Source organism: Ursus americanus, chromosome 22 (genome assembly GCF_024610735.1).
Source record: "Ursus americanus isolate L20-20 chromosome 22, mUrsAme1.1.p, whole genome shotgun sequence".
NCBI lineage: Eukaryota > Metazoa > Chordata > Mammalia > Carnivora > Ursidae > Ursus > Ursus americanus.
In genome coordinates, this window is record NC_142148.1 from 906,153 (window position 1) to 925,756 (window position 19,604).

At 61.6% G+C, this 19,604-nt stretch overlaps 1 protein-coding gene across 11 annotated transcripts; it reads right to left on the reverse strand.

Annotated features, from left to right (window-relative positions):
* Positions 1-4,826: 4,826 nt before the first annotated feature.
* ARFGAP1 (ARF GTPase activating protein 1) lies at positions 4,827-17,988 on the reverse strand. Of its 11 annotated transcripts, none has more exons than XM_087853430.1 (14): positions 17,858-17,988; positions 14,955-15,018; positions 14,671-14,780; positions 14,287-14,458; positions 13,718-13,818; positions 12,818-12,904; positions 12,280-12,376; positions 10,536-10,592; positions 9,230-9,262; positions 8,471-8,500; positions 7,544-7,600; positions 7,010-7,069; positions 6,332-6,402; positions 4,827-5,498 (listed from the first exon to the last, which is right to left on the reverse strand). In XM_087853430.1, exons 2-14 carry the CDS (start codon positions 15,012-15,014, stop codon positions 5,156-5,158), a joined length of 1,278 nt encoding a protein of 425 aa, XP_087709556.1. In that variant the 5' UTR covers positions 15,015-15,018; positions 17,858-17,988; the 3' UTR covers positions 4,827-5,155. The 11 variants fall into 11 exon arrangements, 8 of the variants coding, with proteins under 8 accessions (XP_087709556.1, XP_087709555.1, XP_087709557.1 ...); XM_087853429.1 differs by having other exon boundaries at positions 6,332-6,408; XR_015720873.1 differs by having other exon boundaries at positions 5,358-5,498; positions 6,332-6,408; positions 6,739-7,069.
* Between the last annotated feature and the right edge of the window lie 1,616 nt (positions 17,989-19,604).

A 19,604-nucleotide genomic window follows, 5' to 3' on the forward strand; every position in this document is an offset into this window, starting at 1 on the left:
GAGGGGCGTCTGAGCACAGCCCCTCAGGGCCGTGGACCTGCCCCTCTGCCAGCCCCAGGGGAGTGCGTCCTGGTTGAGCACTGGCCCCAGATCAGCAGGGCTGAGAGACCCTTGGAGGTTGGGGTCCCGAAGGAGCCCTCTGGGGTCACCGTTCATTCCTAAGCTGCACACAGCCTGGGGGGCCGCCTCTGCTGACCCTGTGGAAGGGACACACAGCCCAGAACCTCAGGACCCCAGCCACACCCAGGGAGGTGGTGGCCAGCCCCACCGCGGAGAGCTGCTGAGCTTGTGGGCGTCCTCGGGGCTGCAGAGGGCTGCAGGACCCTCCAGGTCCCCAGAGTCCCCTCCTAAATCACATTCTGAAGCCGGACCCCTCTGCTCTCCAGAAACCTGACTCAGTGGGACCCCTCCCAGGGGCACAGAGGTCATGGCTGTGGACCGGAGCCCTCTGCGCAGTCTGCCCTCGATGCCCCAAGCCCTTCTGAAAAGGCGAAATCATCCTCCCATCACAGACCTGGGCAGACCCCGGGTAGCCCTCCTTGTCCACCCAGCCACCCAGGACCACAGGCAAGTCACTAACCTTCTTCTGGGCAAGGGTGGTGTTCCTGGGTCCCCACGTACTCATACCCCTCTGGTCCTGCCGCAGACACAAGAGGCCAGGGCTTATGAAGGTCCCTGTCCCTCCGACGTCACCGCCTCAGCCCACCCCCTGGCCCACCCCTGGCCTCCTCCCCTCCCCAGGCTCTCCCCCCCTCCCAGCTACAGCCCAAGAGTGCGGGTACAGAGTCCTAGCATGAAGGACCCATTGCCACAGGGCAGGAATCCCATGGCAGGGGGGTGGGGGGGGGTGCACCAGCCAAACACCTTTATCCCTCTCTCTATGGGGTCTGCCCCAAAGAGGGGACCGTGGGGCAGGCACCTCAGGGACCAGGGCCACCACCTGTGGACCCAGGTGCCTCTGGGGGGTAGGGCGGAGCGGACACACCACTTCCTCCCTACTCTCCCAGCATTGGCCCCGGTGCCCAGGCCCACACTGGCCCCTGCTGGAAGCCTCCCCTGCACTACTGGCTTCTCCAAGGCCCTCCCGGGTCTGAAGGGCCAGCCAAGAGTGGCCCCTCCCAGCCACCAGGACAGCCCCAGGCCCGAAGCCCCAGTCCTACTGCTTGGGTGCAGACACTGACCAAACCAGACCCCGCTGCAGCCCCACCCCTGGACCCACCTGTCCTGGGACCACCCACCCAGGCAGCTGAGGGGTGAGGGGAGCTGACTACCAGGAGCCCAGCAGGGCTGGCAGCCTGAGCTGGGTCCAGCTTCCGGAGACAGAGGCACTTTGGGGGCGGGCGCAGCACGGGGCTCTTGGGCTGGGAGACCACAGTCTGAGACATGGTATTCACCGGAGGCTGGCAGCATTCAGGGGGCAAGGTCAGGGTCTGGACGCTGCTGGGGGAGGGGGGGCCCTTACCCGACTCCCATGGGGGCTCAACCCCCTCCACGCACTCTTGGCCACGGGGAGGACACTGCCTCGACCCTGCCGGTCCACCAGCCCCAAACCTGGGAACATTGCTGGGGGTGGGGGTGCATGGTCCCAGGCCTGGGCCAGGAAACCAAGATGGCTTTGCCCCAGGTGGTTGAGTGCCCCTCTGGCTCCCCCACCCCCACCCCCGCATCCTGACCACTTTGCGAGCCCAGCTTCTCTCCTGGGCAGGCAGTGCTCCTGTGGCTAGGAGGGCCTTAGGCCATGGGCCAGTGGAGCTCTTTGATTTGCCATAGCCCAGGAGCTGCCTGAGCCTGAGGACCCACAGCTGGACACCAGGTCATCAGTGCTGACAGACGCAATATCCAGGGTGCTGGGCACCTGCCCAGTCCTGGGACCCACACCGCAGCCAAGCCCCACACGCTTGAGTGCAGACCCGCAGAAGATGCTAGGCCCAGCAGCCACAGACAATCATGCACTGGCCACACCGTGTCCATCCGTGGTTCGTGGGCACTCGGGACCACATATGCACTCACACGCACCCCACCGAGGCACCACCCTCCACACATACAAGCCAATCAACTCCTCAGCACCTCTGGCTGGACCCTGTCCACCCCTCACCTGTATGCCCACCCTGCAGTCCTGCACAGAGCAGGAGCTCATCACCTGTGACCCCCCTGAAGCCCCAGAGATCAGTTAGCAGTGTCAGGGCTGCCCCGGGTCACTGAGAAAGGACAGGACGGCACCATGTGCTGGCTGGCCCGTCACCTGTCATGGGCCCTCACTCCAGCGTGCAGGTAGACCCTGAGCCCACCCCGAGCACAGGTCCCACTCCCCCAGCTGCGAGGACTGCGAGGGCTGAGCCAGCCCTGACCATATCAGTTGGGTCAGACCCAGCAGGGGCTGCTGGGACAGGGGGTGCACACAAGACCATGCAGAGGGTAAGGGCCCGGGAAGGCCCCAGCTCTGGGTGTGAGGTCCCCAGACAGACGCAGCACTGGGGCTTGTAAGCAAGGAGGCCTGCTGGACGACTGAACTGGGTGGCAAAAGCAGACCTGTGTTAGGGACATGGCCGAGAAGAAGTGCAGAACGGTCCTGTGGAAGTCTAGAAAGAGAAGGAAGCTAAGTGGGGCTGGCCAAGTGCACCTGCTGGTCAGTCCCAGCATCTTCAGCAAGGGCTCTGCGGCAACCAGGGGGCCTCGCCTGGTGGTGGGCACACCAGTCCCTGGTCAGCCCAGCGTCCTAGAGCCGGGGTCTGGGTGGGACTGCATGCTGACGGCCAGAGGTGTTGAGGGCAGCCTCATGGCCACTGGCCCAGTCTCCCCCCAAGTTGAGAGGCAGAGGGCTGGCCAGCCAGCACAGGTGGGTGAGGACCCCTGGATTTCAGCCAGGGACTGGCCCTTGGGACTGCCCGGAGCAGGACCCAGCCCCGCCTCCCCAGACAGCATGACCATGGGAGACTACACAGGAAGAAGGCTTCAATTCTGGATGCTGCACTCAGTGTCCCCTGGCTCTGCCTGCCTCTGACCGCTTCCCCGTCCTGTGCCTTTAGGATACAGGCTCAGATGGAGAGCGCAAGGCTTCTAAGCATTTCTACCAGAGCCAGGCGAAATGCCACTGGCCCCGGGTCCCAAGCAGACACCCATTGGAGACCGCCCTGCCCTCCCACCTGCACCTCTGGGAGCCCCATGCCACCTGCAACCATGTTGGAAGTGGCCTTCTGGGTGCTCACCCAGATCACTGTATTGCTCTGTGCCAGTGACCCCTGTACAGGAGATCCCCAGGGAGATCCTCGGGCCCCTGCACGCAGCAGGGCCGGGAGCCCCAGCACCCCATCCTGGGCCCCACCTGGGACTACACCTGCACAAGAGCACCCGTCTTTGCCCATGAGGGGTCTCGGACCGCCACGTCCCAGCGCGCCATGAGGGCCTGGAGAGCACGGTGCCCCCTGCCAGCACACATCTAAAAAGTCAACGCTATTCTAATTACTGCACTTGGCATCGAAGGGGACTCACAGACCAAAGGGTGACTCACTTCCAACGTAACGGGACCTCCCAGACGAGAAATTACAGGACAGAACAGCAGCCTGAGCAGCGCTGAAGCCTCTAGAGCTGCAGGCACGTCCGCGAGCTCCCATCCCGATGGGTGAGGGCCCAGCATGGAAACCAAGCCCTGGTCCTGACAGTGCGGACGCCTGACACTCGTTCTTCTCCCGCGCACCGTCACCCTGGGACGCTTGGCCCCGGACTGGCAGGCTGACCGTGGGTTTGGCTCTCCATCTGCCCCAGGGGCTTCCCCTCACCTTAGGGCCGGCAGGCAGCTGGCTCTGTCTGCGACCCTCACGCACCAAACACACAGGCGCTGCACACAGGGTGCCCCTGTCCCCCGGCAGTGTCTTCCTCATGGGACAGCTGCGGGCTAGCGGGCTGTCCCGGGGCGGCCCCGCAGTGAATACAGCCCGGACACGCCAGACTGCTGCCGGCTCCTGTGGCTCGCGCCCGCGCTGGGACACCCTGGGACGCGAATGGCCGGCAGCAGCCGGAGCCCGCAGTGCACATATCCTGCACCAATCCATAAGGACCCAGGCACACGCAGTGCCTGGTCAAAGGGCGGCTGACAACAACCCAAGAGCCAGAGGAAGAGGGTGTGGGGACAGAGGACCCCCACAGCCGTGGCTCACGTGTAGGCCTGTCAGACTGATGGGAGACAGGCACCTCGTCAGTACCAGACTGTGACCACCGACAAGGGGGCAATGGCTTGGGGGGGGGGCTCAAGGCACACGAGGAGATCCACACGTCACGGTGAGCTGATCCCCGGGAGCACAGCACAGAGGACACCACTGTGGGAACGGCTAGGCGCTAGCAGGGACACAGTGGCGGCAATCTAGCCCAACAGAAACGCACTCCTCACTCCAGACTGCTGGGAAGGCCTGGACGCCACACGGCTCCTCAATGAGCCCCGGGGAGCCCACCCTGCTGCCACGTGCCCCCAGACCCGGGCTCAGAGGGCACACACTGGCATGCCTTTCCCCTCCATACGCTCTGCTTTCACGTCCCCATTCCTTGGCCGTCCGCGGCATCCTGGGCCTGCTGCCTCAGCTCAGACGGGCATGAGCGCTGACAAACGGCCCACGTGTTGGGGGCCGCGCCAGAGGCCTCAGGGCTGTGTGTGGCCACGTGTGGAGGCCCGGAGAGGCGATGCAGGAGCGCAGCACCGGCAGTGAAGCAGGGCCAGGGAGGGGAGCTGGGCAGACGGCAGCACCACATCCCCCCCGCAGGAAGGCTGGCCCAGAACAAGCCGGGACCCAACACTTCAGAGCACACAGGCCTCACACATGACACGGCACAGGCCGTGAGGCAGCCACTCGGGAGGGTTTATTAGAGAGGGTGTTATGGGGACGATGGCGCAGCCCGCCTCCCAGGAGCAGACTCTGCCCTCCGCGTCACCCCGGCCAGGTTTCCACGGGCGGCCTGAGAACCACAGGAGAGCCGGGACATGGGCTGCGAGGCAGCACGTGGCCTCTGCCGCACCACGGCCTTGCAGGGCCGGCACCACCCCGGCTCCCACCCGAGGTGCTGTCTTCACGCTACGGCTGGTTTCTGGGGTCAGACAGGAGGAGATGTGAGGGCAAAGTGCAGATGCGGTGGTTGCCGCAGCTGCCCGGGCCGGGGCGCAGCGGGCCTACCAGTCCTGGTTGTCCCAACCCTCGTCTACTGGCGCGGTGGGCTGCGCAGCCTTTCTGGCGGTCTTGGCCCTGCCCTCCCCACTGCCCCCCCAGGCCTCCCCAAGGTCGCTGTGGTCGCTGTTCTTATTGTTAGACGTGGAGCCCGAGCCCCACACATCCCAGCTGTCCGAGCTCCTCTTCTCGGCCGAGGCGTCTGCGCACGTCCAGCTGTCGCTGCTCGGGGACCTGTGGCCCTTGACAGGGTCAGCACTCCCAAAGGTCTCCCAGAAGCTCTGGTCCACGGCACGGTTCTGGGGGTGGTCCCCACCGCTGTTTTGGTAGCTCTGGCCCTCCAGGGGTCTTGGGAAGACAGAGGGAGACTGAACAATGGCCTGAGCCACCAAGCCGTCCCTTGGCATCCTCCCCCAGATTGCGGAGGCCCCACCCAGATCCCGACGCCCAAGGGGCCTGGGAGATGCGTTTGCTCGGCCTTTGTGCAGCTCCACCTTGGAGCCTAGGGCACAGAACCCGCTGGAAGCACCAGGGCCTCCTGCTGCCAGAGCCTGGCTAGGTCAGTCCCACCCAAAAAGGAGCGCGTCATGAAGGAAAAGGTTTTCTGCAGTAACCGAGGCAAAAGGGGAGCCCTGAGTGCGTCAGCATTCCCCACGCTGTCAAGACAGAGGGGCCCTGCAGAGCCCCTCAGCAGAGCTGTACCCCAATGAGCACAGCCGCACGGCCTGAACCACCAAATGGCATGTCAGGAAGATATGTGGCCCTGTGCCCATGAGCACGGGAAATGTGCCCCCATCCAGGAGTGGCCCTACCAGGGCCAGTCTCCCCACCCCGCCTACTCTGTGGCTGGAGAATGGCAAACCCAGCCAGACTGGGCTTCCAGCAGAGAGGCCAGGACGCAAGCCCTGAGCAGATGGTGAGTGAGGGGAGAGGGCCACTGAGGGGCCCCACCGACCCCACTGCCCCAGACTGGAGATGGGGATCAGCTCTGGAGCCCCTCCTCGGGAGGCCTCCTCCCTCCCTGCCCTGGGCAGCAGCAGTTACCACAGGGTCGGTGTCTCTAGGGATCTGGGGGCTGCTGTGACCCCTGCGCCCCTGGGGGATGAAATGCCTGTCCCCTAACAGGGATGCCAACCGCCTCCCAGAGACCGTGTGGGAGGAAACCCGGAGAAGCGGCATACCTGTCCGACGGGTCCTCTGCTCTCCCAGAAAAAAAGGTGGTGACGTCCCGCCATCCCCTACTGCCAACCCCCTGGACCTAGAAGGGGATGGGAGGTGGCAGCTCAGGGTGGGTTCTCACACACGGCACAGACATGGTGTCCCGCTCAAAGTCCTGGCAAAGCTGAGATGTGAACAGCACGGCTGGGCTCAGACCCGCGGCCTGCACATGCTTCTCCCTCCCTGCGTGCACACGCAGTGGCGAGAGGCCCTAGTGCTCAGGAGCTCGAGAAGACAGCATGTACGCGAAGCCCCTGTAGGCATCCCCGTGCAGAGAGTGGCGGGCTGGGAAGCGGGGGCTGCGAACACCCAAACCCGCCTGGAGGAAGACGGCGGCCGTCCCCCAGCACATCAGGAAGGTCGCACTCACCGGGGAAGGACAGCGGCAGCAGAACGAGGGCAGAAGAAAAAGAAGCGACAGTTAGCGGACGTGACAGACCCCCCGCCAAGCTGTCTCCATATTTCTCCGGCGCCGGGACCAGAGTGTCTCGCTGAGCCTCCTCACTGCTCAGAGCGCACTCAGGCCGCAGGAGTGCGCAGGGGCGCAGACAGCCTAGGCCCTTGCTGCTCTCGGCCCAGGCGCCCAGAACGTGCAGACTGACTTCCAGCCGCACCTGAGCGCCAGGCGGGGCCTGCCCTACCTTGGACGCCAACTGAGAGACCCCACTGGACACATCCTCAAAAATCTTTCCCTCTTTCACCTGCATGGTTAAAACAGTGCTGTCAGCAGAACACCCACCATCGCCCGTCTCTGACAAAGGATAGCACACACCGAAAAGACCCGTGGAAGCAGCCGTGTGTGACCCTCTCCCCCCAGAGCGAGAGGGCGCGGGGGCAGCTAACTTCAGTCAGGCTGCTGTAACATGGCACCCTGCCGGGGGGGGGGGCCTCTGTGTCAGCCACAGCCTGCTGAGGCCAGGTTGGCACTGCCCCGAGGTCCCAGCCTGCTGGGGGGTCCTCCGTGGCTCAGTCAGTCACCCCCATGCTGTCCACACCCAGCCCCACCCTGAGGAACAGGCCTCATGAGGAGAGGGGGTAGGGGCCCCTGGGACATGGGACACTGGAGGGAGCCGGAGCTGCCGAACAAAGCCCTCCAGCACCAGCTGCTCCCCTGGAACGAGGGCCTACGGGGGTGGGGACGGAGGAGAGGGACACATGGTGTCGGATGGTGTTACCTTCTCCTGGGCAGGTTTGAGGACGTTCTCGTTCAGACTGTGGCCCAGCTCTGAAGCCTGTATGATGAGAGGAAGTTAGGTGAGCCCGGGCAGCATGTCCCCCAGGACGCTGGTCAGCAGTGGCTGCGAGCTTGGCCACAAGGGAAGGCAGCAGATGGTGAGCGGCCCTCCAGCACCCAGGACACCCCCCACTCTCATGGCAGCCACGGCACCTGAAGCAGTTGCGTGGAAGTGACCCCCAGGCACCCTGGCCGTGGGGCAGCCAGAGACCACTGCCCCAGGCCTACCTGCTCTAGAGGGAAGAGGCCCAGAGTGGCAGCAAATCCAGTGGCCACCGAGGGTCTTCCCGTCAGAGCCCACACAGTCCCATCCCATGAGAACAGCCGCGTGCTGGCAGCAGGTCGCATGCTAACCCCCTTGGCTGGGGTGTAGGCAGGTGCACTCTTGGTCACTGGAGGGGGTGTAAGCCCACCTGCCCTCCAGCAGGCACCTGACTCAGAGGGAAGGGGATGGAGCCAGCGGACAAGCTGAGGTGGGTGGGGCAGCAACTAAAAAGAGCACCAGGCAGCAGCCTCGATGAACGGGGTAACCACACACCTGTCAGCACCTTGCCACTGGAATAGCCCTCCTTCTGCTTACTTAGCTCAAGGTGAAGCCGTAAAATGAAAATCCTGCCAAGTAGCTCCTGGCACCCCATCAGGAGCAGTCCCCCCGGTTCTGGACCCCAGCCCTCCCACTGGGGTCTCAGGTCCCTGAACAGTATGGATGGGCCCAGACAGGAGCCCAGCAGGCTGGTGAGGAGCTCTGGGGGTGAGCGCACGTAAGCGAGGACACACACAAGCCACGGTCCAAGGAAGCTCAGGGCAAAGCACGTGGTCAGCACAGAGACGGGGAAAGGCATGCACGAGAACAGACTTGGGGCCTTACCAGCTCGGGCTGCTGCTTGGAGCCCCAAAACTTTACCCAGACAGCAAGGGAGAGGGTTGGGGCGGAGGGGGGAGAGAGTGAGAAAGTGAGAGAGCAAGCAAGCATGGGCAGTAGGAGCAGCGTTGGGCAACCAGGAAGCACCTGCTGACAGGTCAGTCACCTCGTTCTCATGGCATCACCCCAGCAGGCGTCCTCAAAAGTAACCTTGAGTACCCACTTACTGACACGGAACCACACGGCTTTCTACTCCCAACGTACAACCTCCAGAACCACACGCAGGAACAAGTCAGGAGCCCAAAAGAGGGACAGGCCATGCTCGAACACCATCCGCCCTGCCCCCGGCCTGAGTCCTGACCCCCAACACCAGGGCACAGGCGGTCCAGAGTCCTGCCGCCACCTGGGGACTGCCAGAGCTACCGGCCAAGATTTGAAGGAAAAGACAAATGCCAACACCCCAAACCACCGCCCGCTAGAGAAAGTAACCGGGAAAGAGGGACAGCAGGCTTCCTTCCACCCATGGGTGCAGGCAGAAAGCCCCACAGGAGCCTGTCCGGGTGACTTCAGCCCCACGGGCCCTGACAGGCGTGGCTTCTTACCCCCCCCCCCCCCGCTAACCCACAGGCACCTGAAGGGATACACACAGAAACGCCCCCCCTCCCAAGCACAGGCCCCGGGGAGGGCAGATCGACAGTATCCGGACACCGACAGGACAGAACTAGAAATTTTAACAGCATGAAACGCAGAAGCTTCCTTTGTTACCTTCTGACTTGCTTGAGATCCAAATTTGGTTGCCTGAGGAGAAACACAAGAGCTTTCGGATCACCGGTCCTGATGCCAGACCCCCAGCTGCATGTCCCCAGGGCTCAACCCACACTCAGTCCTAGGCCTGTCTCCTGACAGCCACCCACCTCACAGCAGCTCCGAGGGGGCCCCACAAAGCTGCCCACTAGGCCAGCCCCCCAATGGAGGGGCAGCCATGTGGCACACAGGCCTTGGGGGAGCAGGTCCAGGGTAGGGGGCAGCCACCCCAGCCCCGTCATCTGTGGGCTTTCCCATGGCCCAGACCATGCTACCTGCTTGGTGCCCAGTGGGGCCCATCCCACAGCTCACCTTAGCAAAGCACCCCCAACACTCTCATAAACAAAGGGAAAAAAGGCCTGGCCACAGATACTCCCACTGAAAGCGCCTGGACCTCCTGGATGTGGCCCTCCAGGGACGAGGCCCGGAGAGAAGCAGCAGAGGCCACGTGCCAGAGCAATGGTGCCACAGGGCCTGGTGCCCCTCGAGGCCAGGCTCCTTCCAAGCCAGATGTGGAGGATGCAGGGCACCGTGGCCAAGGGGAGCACGGAGAGGTGTTCACACGCCTCCGTTCCGGCCCAGAGCCAGCCCCGTGGCTCCTGTTGCTTGTGGAGCTGCAAGCGCCCGTGTGGCCCTCCAAATGTTCCTGTCCTGGGCCTGCTTGCCAGGCAGCCCCTCGCGCCTGCCCTGGATCTCCCTTCTCTAGGTGACCTTCCTCACCAAGGCCATGCTGGCCAGGAAACCTACTGGACGCCCCCGACAATCTCCCCTCCAGGGTGATGTCCCCAGACACGGTTCCGGCCTGTCCCTTTCCAAGATCATGCCCACTCCCCACCTGTGTGTCCTAAATCCCCAACACTCCCTTGCTCGGGCAGAGGAGCAGGCAAAGGAGAGGCCCGAACCCTGCTCCGTGCACAGCAGCAGAAACTGGAGGGCTGGCAGGACCACTCAGCCTGCGGGGCTCACCATGTGCCGCACCTCAGGATGGCACACCTTTCTTCTAGAGTGGTGCCCCTCTGCCCACAGCTCATCTCCGACACGCAGAGGCTCGCCACTGAAGCAGCAAATGGCGGGGCCCTGAGATCTGCTGCAGCCTCATGGGCCTGGGGCCCACGGTGCATGGCCTGGGCCTGGGAGGGAGCCCTGGGGCTGGGAACACCCTCCACCCCTCATCAGAGCCCCTTCAAGACCCTTCTTTACCCCCAGACCCCAGACCAGCACAGGCTGTGTGGGCCCTGCGGGCAGGGTGCCGGGATGGGCTACTCACACCCTCCTTAGCAGCCGAGGCAAACTTGCTTGCTCCGGTGGTAAAACTGCTCCAGCCCTGCAAAGAAGCAACAGAGAGGCCACGTTGAGGTTCCATAGGCGACCGTCCAGGCAGGCTCTGTCTGCCATGCCATCCACCACTCAGTGAAGGGCTGATGGATTCCGCACCCAAGCTCTGCAGGAAGGCCACCTCCGAGGTCCCTTTCAACAGCTGCAACCCCGCTTTCCACAAAGAATGGGCACTCTTGCCATGGGCACACCTGAATGCCATGCACCAGACCCCTGGCCGCCATGGCAGCCGGGGCACTGCATATGCATCTATGCCGCGCTCCACCTGACCATCTGGACCTCCACTGCACACACGTGCCTGTTCTTCCCTTTGCCCTCGGCCTCTCCTACCTCCCCTCAAAGGAGTCGGGGCCTGGCACCCAGTCTGCAGGCAGACCTGTTCTAAGTTCGAGGTCTTCCCCTAAGCCCCCAAAGCCAAGTGAAACTATTTAGAGACATACACATCTCACTCAAACCCCAACTTCCCAACAGAGCCTCTTCCCCTCAAGGAAGAGGACACTCAGGAGACAACCACATTCAGCTTCTTCGGGGAACTAAAGACCCACACGAGAGGGACACAAACACAAACACGTTACATTCGGTGGGACATGTCTCTGTAAAGATAAACTCTCAGGCAGCAGGCCTTGGGCTGAAGGTATGCCCTTCCTCCCTGCAGAAGGGAACCTGGCTGCCCACGGCCCCAGCAGGTCTTCTCGCGGCCACCATCGCTTGCGGCTCTGGAGTCGCAGCCATGATTTCTTTTTTTTTTTTTTTTTAATATTTTACTTATTTGACAGAGACAGCCAGTGAGAAAGCGAACACAAGCAGGGGGAGTGGCAGAGGAAGAAGCAGGCTCCCAGCGGAGGAGCCTGATGTGGGGCTCGATCCCAGAACGCTGGGATCACGCCATGAGCCGAAGGCAGACGCTTAACGACTGCGCCACCCAGGCACCCCGCAGCCATAATTTCTGACAGAAGTTCCATCACTTTGGAAACAACACGTGTACACAGATCAGAAGAGGACAGCGGACGGTGGCGCTCAGATCTCCCGCCGCACCCGGGACGCAGGACCCTACAGTGACGGCAGACACGTGGCCGCTCCCGGGTGCTTCCTGTGTTTTCACCCATCACGTCTGCTCCTTCAGCACTCGCTGCAACCCCGTCAGTGCACCAAAGACCCTGTCCTGTTAGCGTGGAGGACGTCTCCTCGCCTTTCCACGCATGCAGTACCCAGAGACCCCCCCCGGGGGTCTGTAGTCACCATCACAAAGCTACAATGAATGAACATCATCTAAAGACACGGTTTCCTGGGAAAACGATGGTTTGACCTGCAGCAGCTGCGAGCGGGTGGGAACACCAGCGCAGGGCCGAGAGCGCGCCATCCCCGGAGGGTGCCACAGCCCCTGCAGCTTCGAGCTCGCTGGTGCGGGGCTGGTGGGCGGAGCGCCGGGATCCTCTGTGCCCAGCGCTCTTGCAGGAGAAGAGGGCTGGGGAGGCGCCATACAGGACGTTGTGCATGGAGGAAACGCACCGGTTAATTGGAAATCTACATTCTTTAGCAAAGTAAATAAGCAACTACACAGGCCAGGACCGGAATGAATAAGCCTGGTCGTAGAGACAAGTTCACTGGGGGAAAGGGGAGGCGTCCCACAGGCGGCCGGCCAGCTACGGGCCTGCAGAGCGGGGTGCAGTCCTTACCGAGCACAGGGACGACACGGCGCTGCTGAGGAAGTCCTCCTCCCTCTTTGGAGGCGGAACTGTGTTCCCAAATCCCACGTAGCGGTTCTCCTGGGCCCTGACAGGGAGACAAGAAGCTGCAGCCCCGCTGCTCCTGAAAGCCTCAAGGCAGGAGGCGCCCCAACCCCAGGCAAAGGGGCACACGGGTCAGGCCCTCCTCTGCTCACTGGAGAAGACCCTCCTGCTGCATTTAGCCAGGGAACCCGGGCAAGACCCAAAGCCAACCACCAGTTAGTACAAGCATCAGAATGACTTCACCTGACCGCTCCGGGAACAAAACTTGCTTATAGGTCAGGCTGGCTCCAAGAAGGAAAACTACTCTTTTCTCCTTCTCAGTATTAGGTTTTCTCTCCGCTCCAAACCACTCTTTAAACTGGGGCTGGCCCAGGCATGCCACAACCAGCACCCACGTGATGCGTGCGAACGCTGCACGCCCTGCACACAGAAAGCCGCAGACCCCAGCCCTGAGGGACCCGACTCCTGCTGCCTGTGGCCTCACCCCTGATAGGAGCCAAGGTCGTCATTAAGCCAGTCTTCAAATGCCTTGTCTGAGGAGGAGGTCGAGTTCTGCGGGTGGCCGGAGGCTCTGAAAGGGAGACGGAGTGGTCAGTGAGGCCAACAGAGGATGGGCAGGTGCCTGAGGGAACTGTGTGGGCCCCTATGCTGTCACATCCATCTGGTCACACCTGGGCTCCTCCTAAGGCCAGCTGGCCTCCAAGTCTGCCTGAAAGGAGGCTCAGGCTGGCAACAAGCGGGCACAGTCCAGCCCCAAAGGGCCCCTGACAGCAGCTCCACGCCCACCCGCGCTGGCAGGGAGGCAGCAGGGAGGCTGGAGAGGCAGAGGCTGAAGCACCGCATCGGACAGTGGTCCAAGGACTGTCCGCATAAAATGCACCATGCGGGGGTGGGGTGGGGGTCCCTGGGCACCCATGCTGCAAACAGGGAGCCTTCTCTGGACCAGTCACTCCGAACACCAGCCTCTGGCATGCAAGAGGATGCAGGACGTCTGCCACGGGGATCAGCTTATCCGCATCACACCTGCACCCTGAGGGGTGGGCAATCCTCGCAGAGGACAAAGGATGGAAACAACACTCAGCCAGGACGTTTCCTACAGAGACGTACGTGCGTCACAGGTACGTGCCCGGGAGGACTTTCACCGAACGGGCTCGTGAGGAATGGGGAGGTACTCCTTCCACCTTAGACACAGCTTACGGGCTGCATTTTTACTAAGAGCTTGTATTACTTCAACGACCTACAGACTTGTTTTTCCCACTGACTCTCGGGAGCAACTCACAATCGGAGCTGTTCCCACACCGGTATGGGGGTCCTGAGCTGTGGCTAAGATAGGCTCAGGCCCAGAACAGTCTGGAGCCAGACAAGAGGCCAGGGAAGTAGCTACCGGTGGGCAGTGGACGGTAGTGTCTTGGGCTGGGGTGGGGTCCAGTTCTGGGCAGGCGATGACTCCAGAGACCATTCTCGGCCTTCAGCCAGCGTGGCTACCTGCCAAGGGGACACAGGCATTAGACAGCCCGGGACTGTCAGGAGCGATCAGTGATGTGACCCGCTCTAGTGCGTCCTGTTGGCTGTCCCTCTCAGGCTCAGCAGCCACGGGCTGGGGGCTCTCTGCCCCGTGTCAACACCAAGAAAGGGTCTCACTCTGACCGCAATGAACAGCGGCACTGGCGAATTCTTGGTCAGTGGCTCCAACCCCAAATGACGTGCTGCATCCTTGGCAGAATTTCAGCCACCACGTACAGAGGTGCTGACACGCGACACTCTCCCTGAGGATGGGGAGGAAGGCCTGTTGTTCACCCCTGCTAACAACACGTCACCTGCTTTCCCCCGGGTGGGACAGACGGCCCACAGCCTCTGCAGGCTTGTCAGACACCACGGGAGAATGCCAGCTCCCAGAGCCACCAAAGCAGCCAACGGGCAGAGCCTCAGCACCGCCGCTCAGCTGGTCCCTACCCTGTCCCTGAAGAGGGCCGCAGCCTTGCTGTTGTACTTGTCCTGCAGGGACCAGCAGGGGTCATAGTCCTCCTGAGACTCCAGGAACTCCCGGAATTTTGCATTCCCTCCAGCTTTCATCTTCTCCAGCTCTACGTCCTTCCACTTGTCCATGGTCACGGAGCGCACGAAGCTAGAAACCACAGCGCCAACCTGCTTATTAGCACTGAGTGTCCAAGAGCCCCCACCCCAACCAGGTCGTGAATCTGGTGCATGCACGTCCCGTGACAGAGGCACCTGGCCGTGACCCCTCGAGGGCGTGCAGAGCTGGCAAGGTGGCACACGTTACCCCATCAACGCACACCCGAAAGGAGGCCCTCGAGGCACGAGGGGCAGGGCACTGACCTGAGGTGCACCCCGAGCCCGCGATGCTTCCCCGAGCACTCCAGGCAGATCCAGATGCCATAGGTCACACTCACCCACTGAGGGTTGAATGCACCACACTCAAAACACACCTGCAAAGAGGGTCACGTGCGACTCACCTGGCATTTGGCGCCCAAGAACCCCAAAGACCCGACAGGTGGCCCCAAGAGGGAGCAGAGGAGAGGCTGGCCCAAGAATAACAGTAACAGGGAAAGCTCTGAAAGGTTCGCTAAACCTCAAAGCACCAGAGCAGAACAGACACTTACATTGTTTTCATCCTGCACTCGGACTTCCTTCAGAACTTTCCTCGTTCGGGGGCTGGCCATGCTGCTGCAAAGGAGAAACACAAAGTTTTAAAACTTACAAGCAGCCTACTTTACAAGAAAACCAATGAGCGCAAAAGCCTACAACACACAGCTTCAGAGAGATCCCACAAAGCTGCCTGGAAGCTATGGGGCCACCGCTCACTACAGGCAGCATCAGGAAACCACCTACAGAAGGAATCTGTCCTCCACACGCTAAGAAAAACCCAGAGCCGCCTGGATGTTTCTGGCTGAAGGCACCGCGATTATTAAAAAGAACATAATTACTGGCGTCCGCTTTGCCTAAGCATGATGTACGACCCACACCGCATCACTTATAAAACGTCCCGTCTCGTGAGGAAACCCATGGCAAGGGGTGGTCTTTGTACAACGCACACAGACTGGCCGCTCAATCTGACCGCCCACCTGAAAGGCCAACACCTCAGATCTGAACTAATAATAACCTTTGAAGGCAGGGAACCCCAGTTCTCTGTGAGCTTTCCTTCCACTCTCCAGCCTGTGGCGTGGGGCCAAAGCGGTAGCGCTGACTGATACACGCAGAGGCCGGCCTGTGGGAGGGTCTACAGGGAGGTCCCCCGCAGGGCCATCACGGACCGCGCAGGTGACAGACAGCGCGAGCACAGCAGGGAGCACCTGCCACCATGCCTCACAGGGACACTGCTGTGGCACCACAGTCCTTAACTCAGGCTAAAGAGAAAAACCGTTTCTGTCTTTACAGAGCTCCTAGCTTTGGCAAAGCTCACGTTCAACCAACAGCCCACTGGATTCACGACCAGGAAAACCGATGCCGTAGATTCAAGCTGGAGGAAGCGGGTGGGAGCCAGCACAGTGCTGGACATAAAGCAATCCCACGGTCCAACACACACTGCCACCACTTGGCCCTGGGCCTCAGGCCACCTCTTCCACCACCAACGCACAAATGTGCACGTGCCCCTCTGAAGTTCGTCCTTTCCTCACTCGTGAACGGGGCTGTGAGCTGCTGCCCTTAACTCTCACGGCAACACGCACCCACTGCAGGACACGTGGGGACCCTGTAGGTGGCTCAGAACCGGACACCCGTCCGGCTGCTGGACGCTCCATGTGGCCAGCTTCTCTGCGGATAGTGAACCTGGAGCTTTCCATTGGCGTGCAGCGTGAACATTCCAGGAGCATCTCTGCGCCGTACCTCGCCTGTAATCTCAGTACGCAGAGATAAGTCACGGGTGCAAATCCTGACTCTACACAACCAAACTTTCTAAATCTGGAAAGCCAGGACTCCTGTGCTCACCAGAGCCCACGTTGAAGCTAGCTGAAGGAAATAACACACACTGGTTTTCGGTTTTCTATAACTGATGGACAAAACCCAGAGTTCACCTGCGGCTCCTCTGCAGTCTGCAGTTTTCTGTGCTATGTTTGACAGTCTACCAAAACCACTGGATCTCGAGGGCAAACACCTCCTGGTCAGACTCGTTCAAGTGGGATACTTTCATCACGCTGAGCGTCTACACCACTGCATGCGAAAGGCACCAACAGGTAAACACATACGCTGAGAGACATCGGGCTGGATCTGAATTCACAAAGCCCTTTGCACACATTCGTCTCATGGCAGCCACTGGAGAGCCCCTTGTGGGCCGGTGTGCGGGGCTGACACGCATACCTGCCCGCTCAGGTCTCCCTTCTCAGCCCTGTGCTCTTTCCAAAGAACTGTGCCTTCCTTCAGAGGTTCACATTCTGGTCAAAAGGGCACCAGCAAACAAAAGTCAGAACTGGGTTGAACATGCTCTAAATTTCTAATTGTGTAAAATAAAATTAGACAGACTAAATGTTTGCAGAACTAGTAGCAAAGCAACGTGTGAAAAGGAAATGACCTGGATTTTAAAGGAACTCCCCTTGGGGACCGGTTTTGGATGTGAGCATCCTTCAACTCTCTGAAATGATAACTTTGATACATGAAAACTCGTCCTAACTTTCAAAACCACAAGTATGCTTTATCTTGAAAAATCATCCAAGAACTGTTTAAAGCTTGAAACCAAGATGGTAAAATACAGCTTTCTGCAAGTGGACATATAACCTCAGTAAACGCTGAACCAAAGGAGCACACGTTTTCTTAGTTCACCAAGCAAGCTATTTGTTAACTGCAGAATGCTTGGTCCTGAAGTTGGGACTTTGTCCGTATCTGAAATTAATTAAAAGGAATGAGGGAAGGGCACGGGCGGAGTCTCCAGGGCTGTGAGAGTGACCAGGACAGACTGAAACCACCAGAAGCACCCAGGGCACCTGTGCCTAAGCACAGCCCCTTCTCCCCGGACGCACGGATCTGCTGTGAACCTGGGCGGAGTGGGGTCCTGGACACCAATGCCAGAGCAAGCCTGAAAGCTTAGCACCCCTGGGCCATCACCACCGGCGCACTGTCACGGCCAGAGAGCGGCAGGAGGGTCAGGCCTGCCCCGAAAGAGCACCATCGTTTCCCAGCGTTGGTGGTCTGCGGTGGAGCCTTTAACAAGGCAGACGGAAACAGAAAAGGGCCGTTCGAGCCCCTCCCGGGCGGCTCCCCCTCCGTCCCCGAGGGGGTGGTCCACGGCACCAGGCGAGGCCGAGGCTGCCGCTCCTGACCACACCGGCCTCCCCCGCACCCGCCGGACGGAACCCTCGCTTCCCAGGGCGGAAGCCCCTCAGCCTGCAGCCCCGGGCTGTCCGTCTGGACGCTGCGCCCCTTCCCCTGGAGCGGCGGGGTGCGCGGGGCCGCGGCTGCGGGAGGGTTCCAGGGACCGAGGTGGGGGCGGCTTCCGAGGAGAAGGGCGGCTGGCCGGGGGTCCGGGCGGGGGCGTCCGCCCAAGCGGACCGTGAGCCTAGGGCCACGCGCTTACCGGGCGGGGTCCGGGCTCGATCCCGCGCGCCGGAGTCCGCCGGGGTCCGCCGGGGTCTGCCGGGCTCGGGCGCGCCGCAAGCTGCTTCGGGGACGCGCGCCGACCGCCCGCCCGCCCTGCCACCACCAGCTTCCGGCTACGTTGCGCCTCGCGGGGCATCACGGGAAGCCGGGGGCGGGGCGGTGGGGCGGGACTTCCGCCTTCGCTCGCGGGGCCGGAGCGCGGCCGCGCCCCTGTCGCCATGGGGACGCGGCGGGCGCGGGGCGGGCGCGGTCCGCGGGGCGGGGCTGGCTGTGTTGCCAGGGCCGGCCCGTGGCCCGTCCGCAGGGGCGGGCACGGAAGACGCGCCCGGCTTCCGTGGGGACGACTCCGGGGCGGCTTGGTCACCGCGGGCTGATTAGGAAGGCGCGGCGGGGGCTGGGCTCCCAGGGCCGGGGGAGCAAGCCGAGTCCTGGCGTGCGGTGGAGGGGACCCAGCGAGGGGAGGGACAAACACCCCCCCCCGCCCGGCCGTGACCAGGGCCCGACCTCGCTGCGGCCCAGGACCCCGACCCTCGGGGCAGCCCGAGTCCCTGAGGACGCCTACAGCAAAGACCGCTGTTAAAAGGGGTTGCCTCGGGGGCGGGGGGTCGCGAGCAACGTGCGGTTTGCTTTGTGCTTTCGGGACATTGTGTTCTTCGCCCGTGTAACTTCCGGAATGATTACGTATAAACGTTTTTATTGGGGTAGAATTTACGGTAACAAAGTGTGCAGTTGAGTGACGTGACGAGCGCACACCTCCGGCATCAGCACCGGCACCGGCACCGGCGCGGTCGGTTAGTGGGGCGCCGTCCCAGCGAGGCTGCCACTCCACACCCTCGTCGTGTCTGCTAGGAGTTTGCTGTGTAACCGCCGTACGTGCTCTTTCTCCAACAGCGTCTCTCGGATCGCACAGTGGTTCGCAGATCCACCCCCGTCGCTGTGTGATCTACCCCAGGCCCTTCCAACCAGTGGAATCCTACGGGTCGGGACCTACCCAGTCTCCGCTCAGCATCATGTTGTCAGAGTCAGCCCTGCTGTAGCCGTCGGCACGTCGCTCCTTGTAACTGCCGAAGGGTAGTCCACTCGACGCAGTGGCCATCTTGTTAGACCCTGAGTCATTTTTAAGTTTTTGGTGTTACGAATAAAGCTGCCTTGAAATTCATGTACCAGTCTTTTTGTGGGCATATCTTTTATGTCTCTCGTGTAATCACCCGGAAGTAAAACTGCTGGGGGATGGGTAGGCGTACTTGGAACGTGTTACAAAACTGCCAAACAGTCTTCCGGAATGGTTGTGCCGTTTTCTACTTCCACCCACAGTTCCAGAGTTCCGATTGTTCCACGTCTTTGCGACACTTGGGATAGTCAGTCCTTTCTCGGCAGCCATTCTGGTGGGCACATGGTGGGGTCCCACGGCGTTTCCCTCCATGGTTGGCTGAAAGCTGCCCTGGGTGCTTACCTTAACTTGCCAGCACTCCCAGCCTGCCCTGTGCCTGACTGAGCATGAGCACACTCTTGCAGCCGGAGGGAACCCTCAGGAAGGAGCCCCTGGCATTCACAGAAACAACGCGCACCGCTAGGGTCTGCACAGTGGCAAGCTGAGACTAGATCTCAGCACAAGAGCCTGGGGTCGGAACTGTAGGCTGTGTGCTGGATGTATAGAGGGCTTCTTGGAGGAGGTGGGCTGTGAGGGGTGAGAGCATGTTGAAAAGGAGGAGAGGAGAAGGGAA

Bases quoted from the DNA above. Each gene is read 5' to 3' on its own strand.
- ARFGAP1 (XM_087853429.1), bottom strand. From the start codon at position 15,014: ATGGCCAGCCCCCGAACGAGGAAAGTTCTGAAGGAAGTCCGAGTGCAG. The intron at 10,593-12,279 runs GTAAGGACTGCA...GCTTCTTTGCAG, and splicing joins CCGTGTCGTCCCTGTGCTCG to GGCTGGAGCAGTTTTACCAC. The intron at 6,409-7,009 runs GTAGGGCAGGCC...ATCCCCTTCTAG, and splicing joins TCTCTCAGTTGGCGTCCAAG to GTCCAGGGGGTTGGCAGTAG.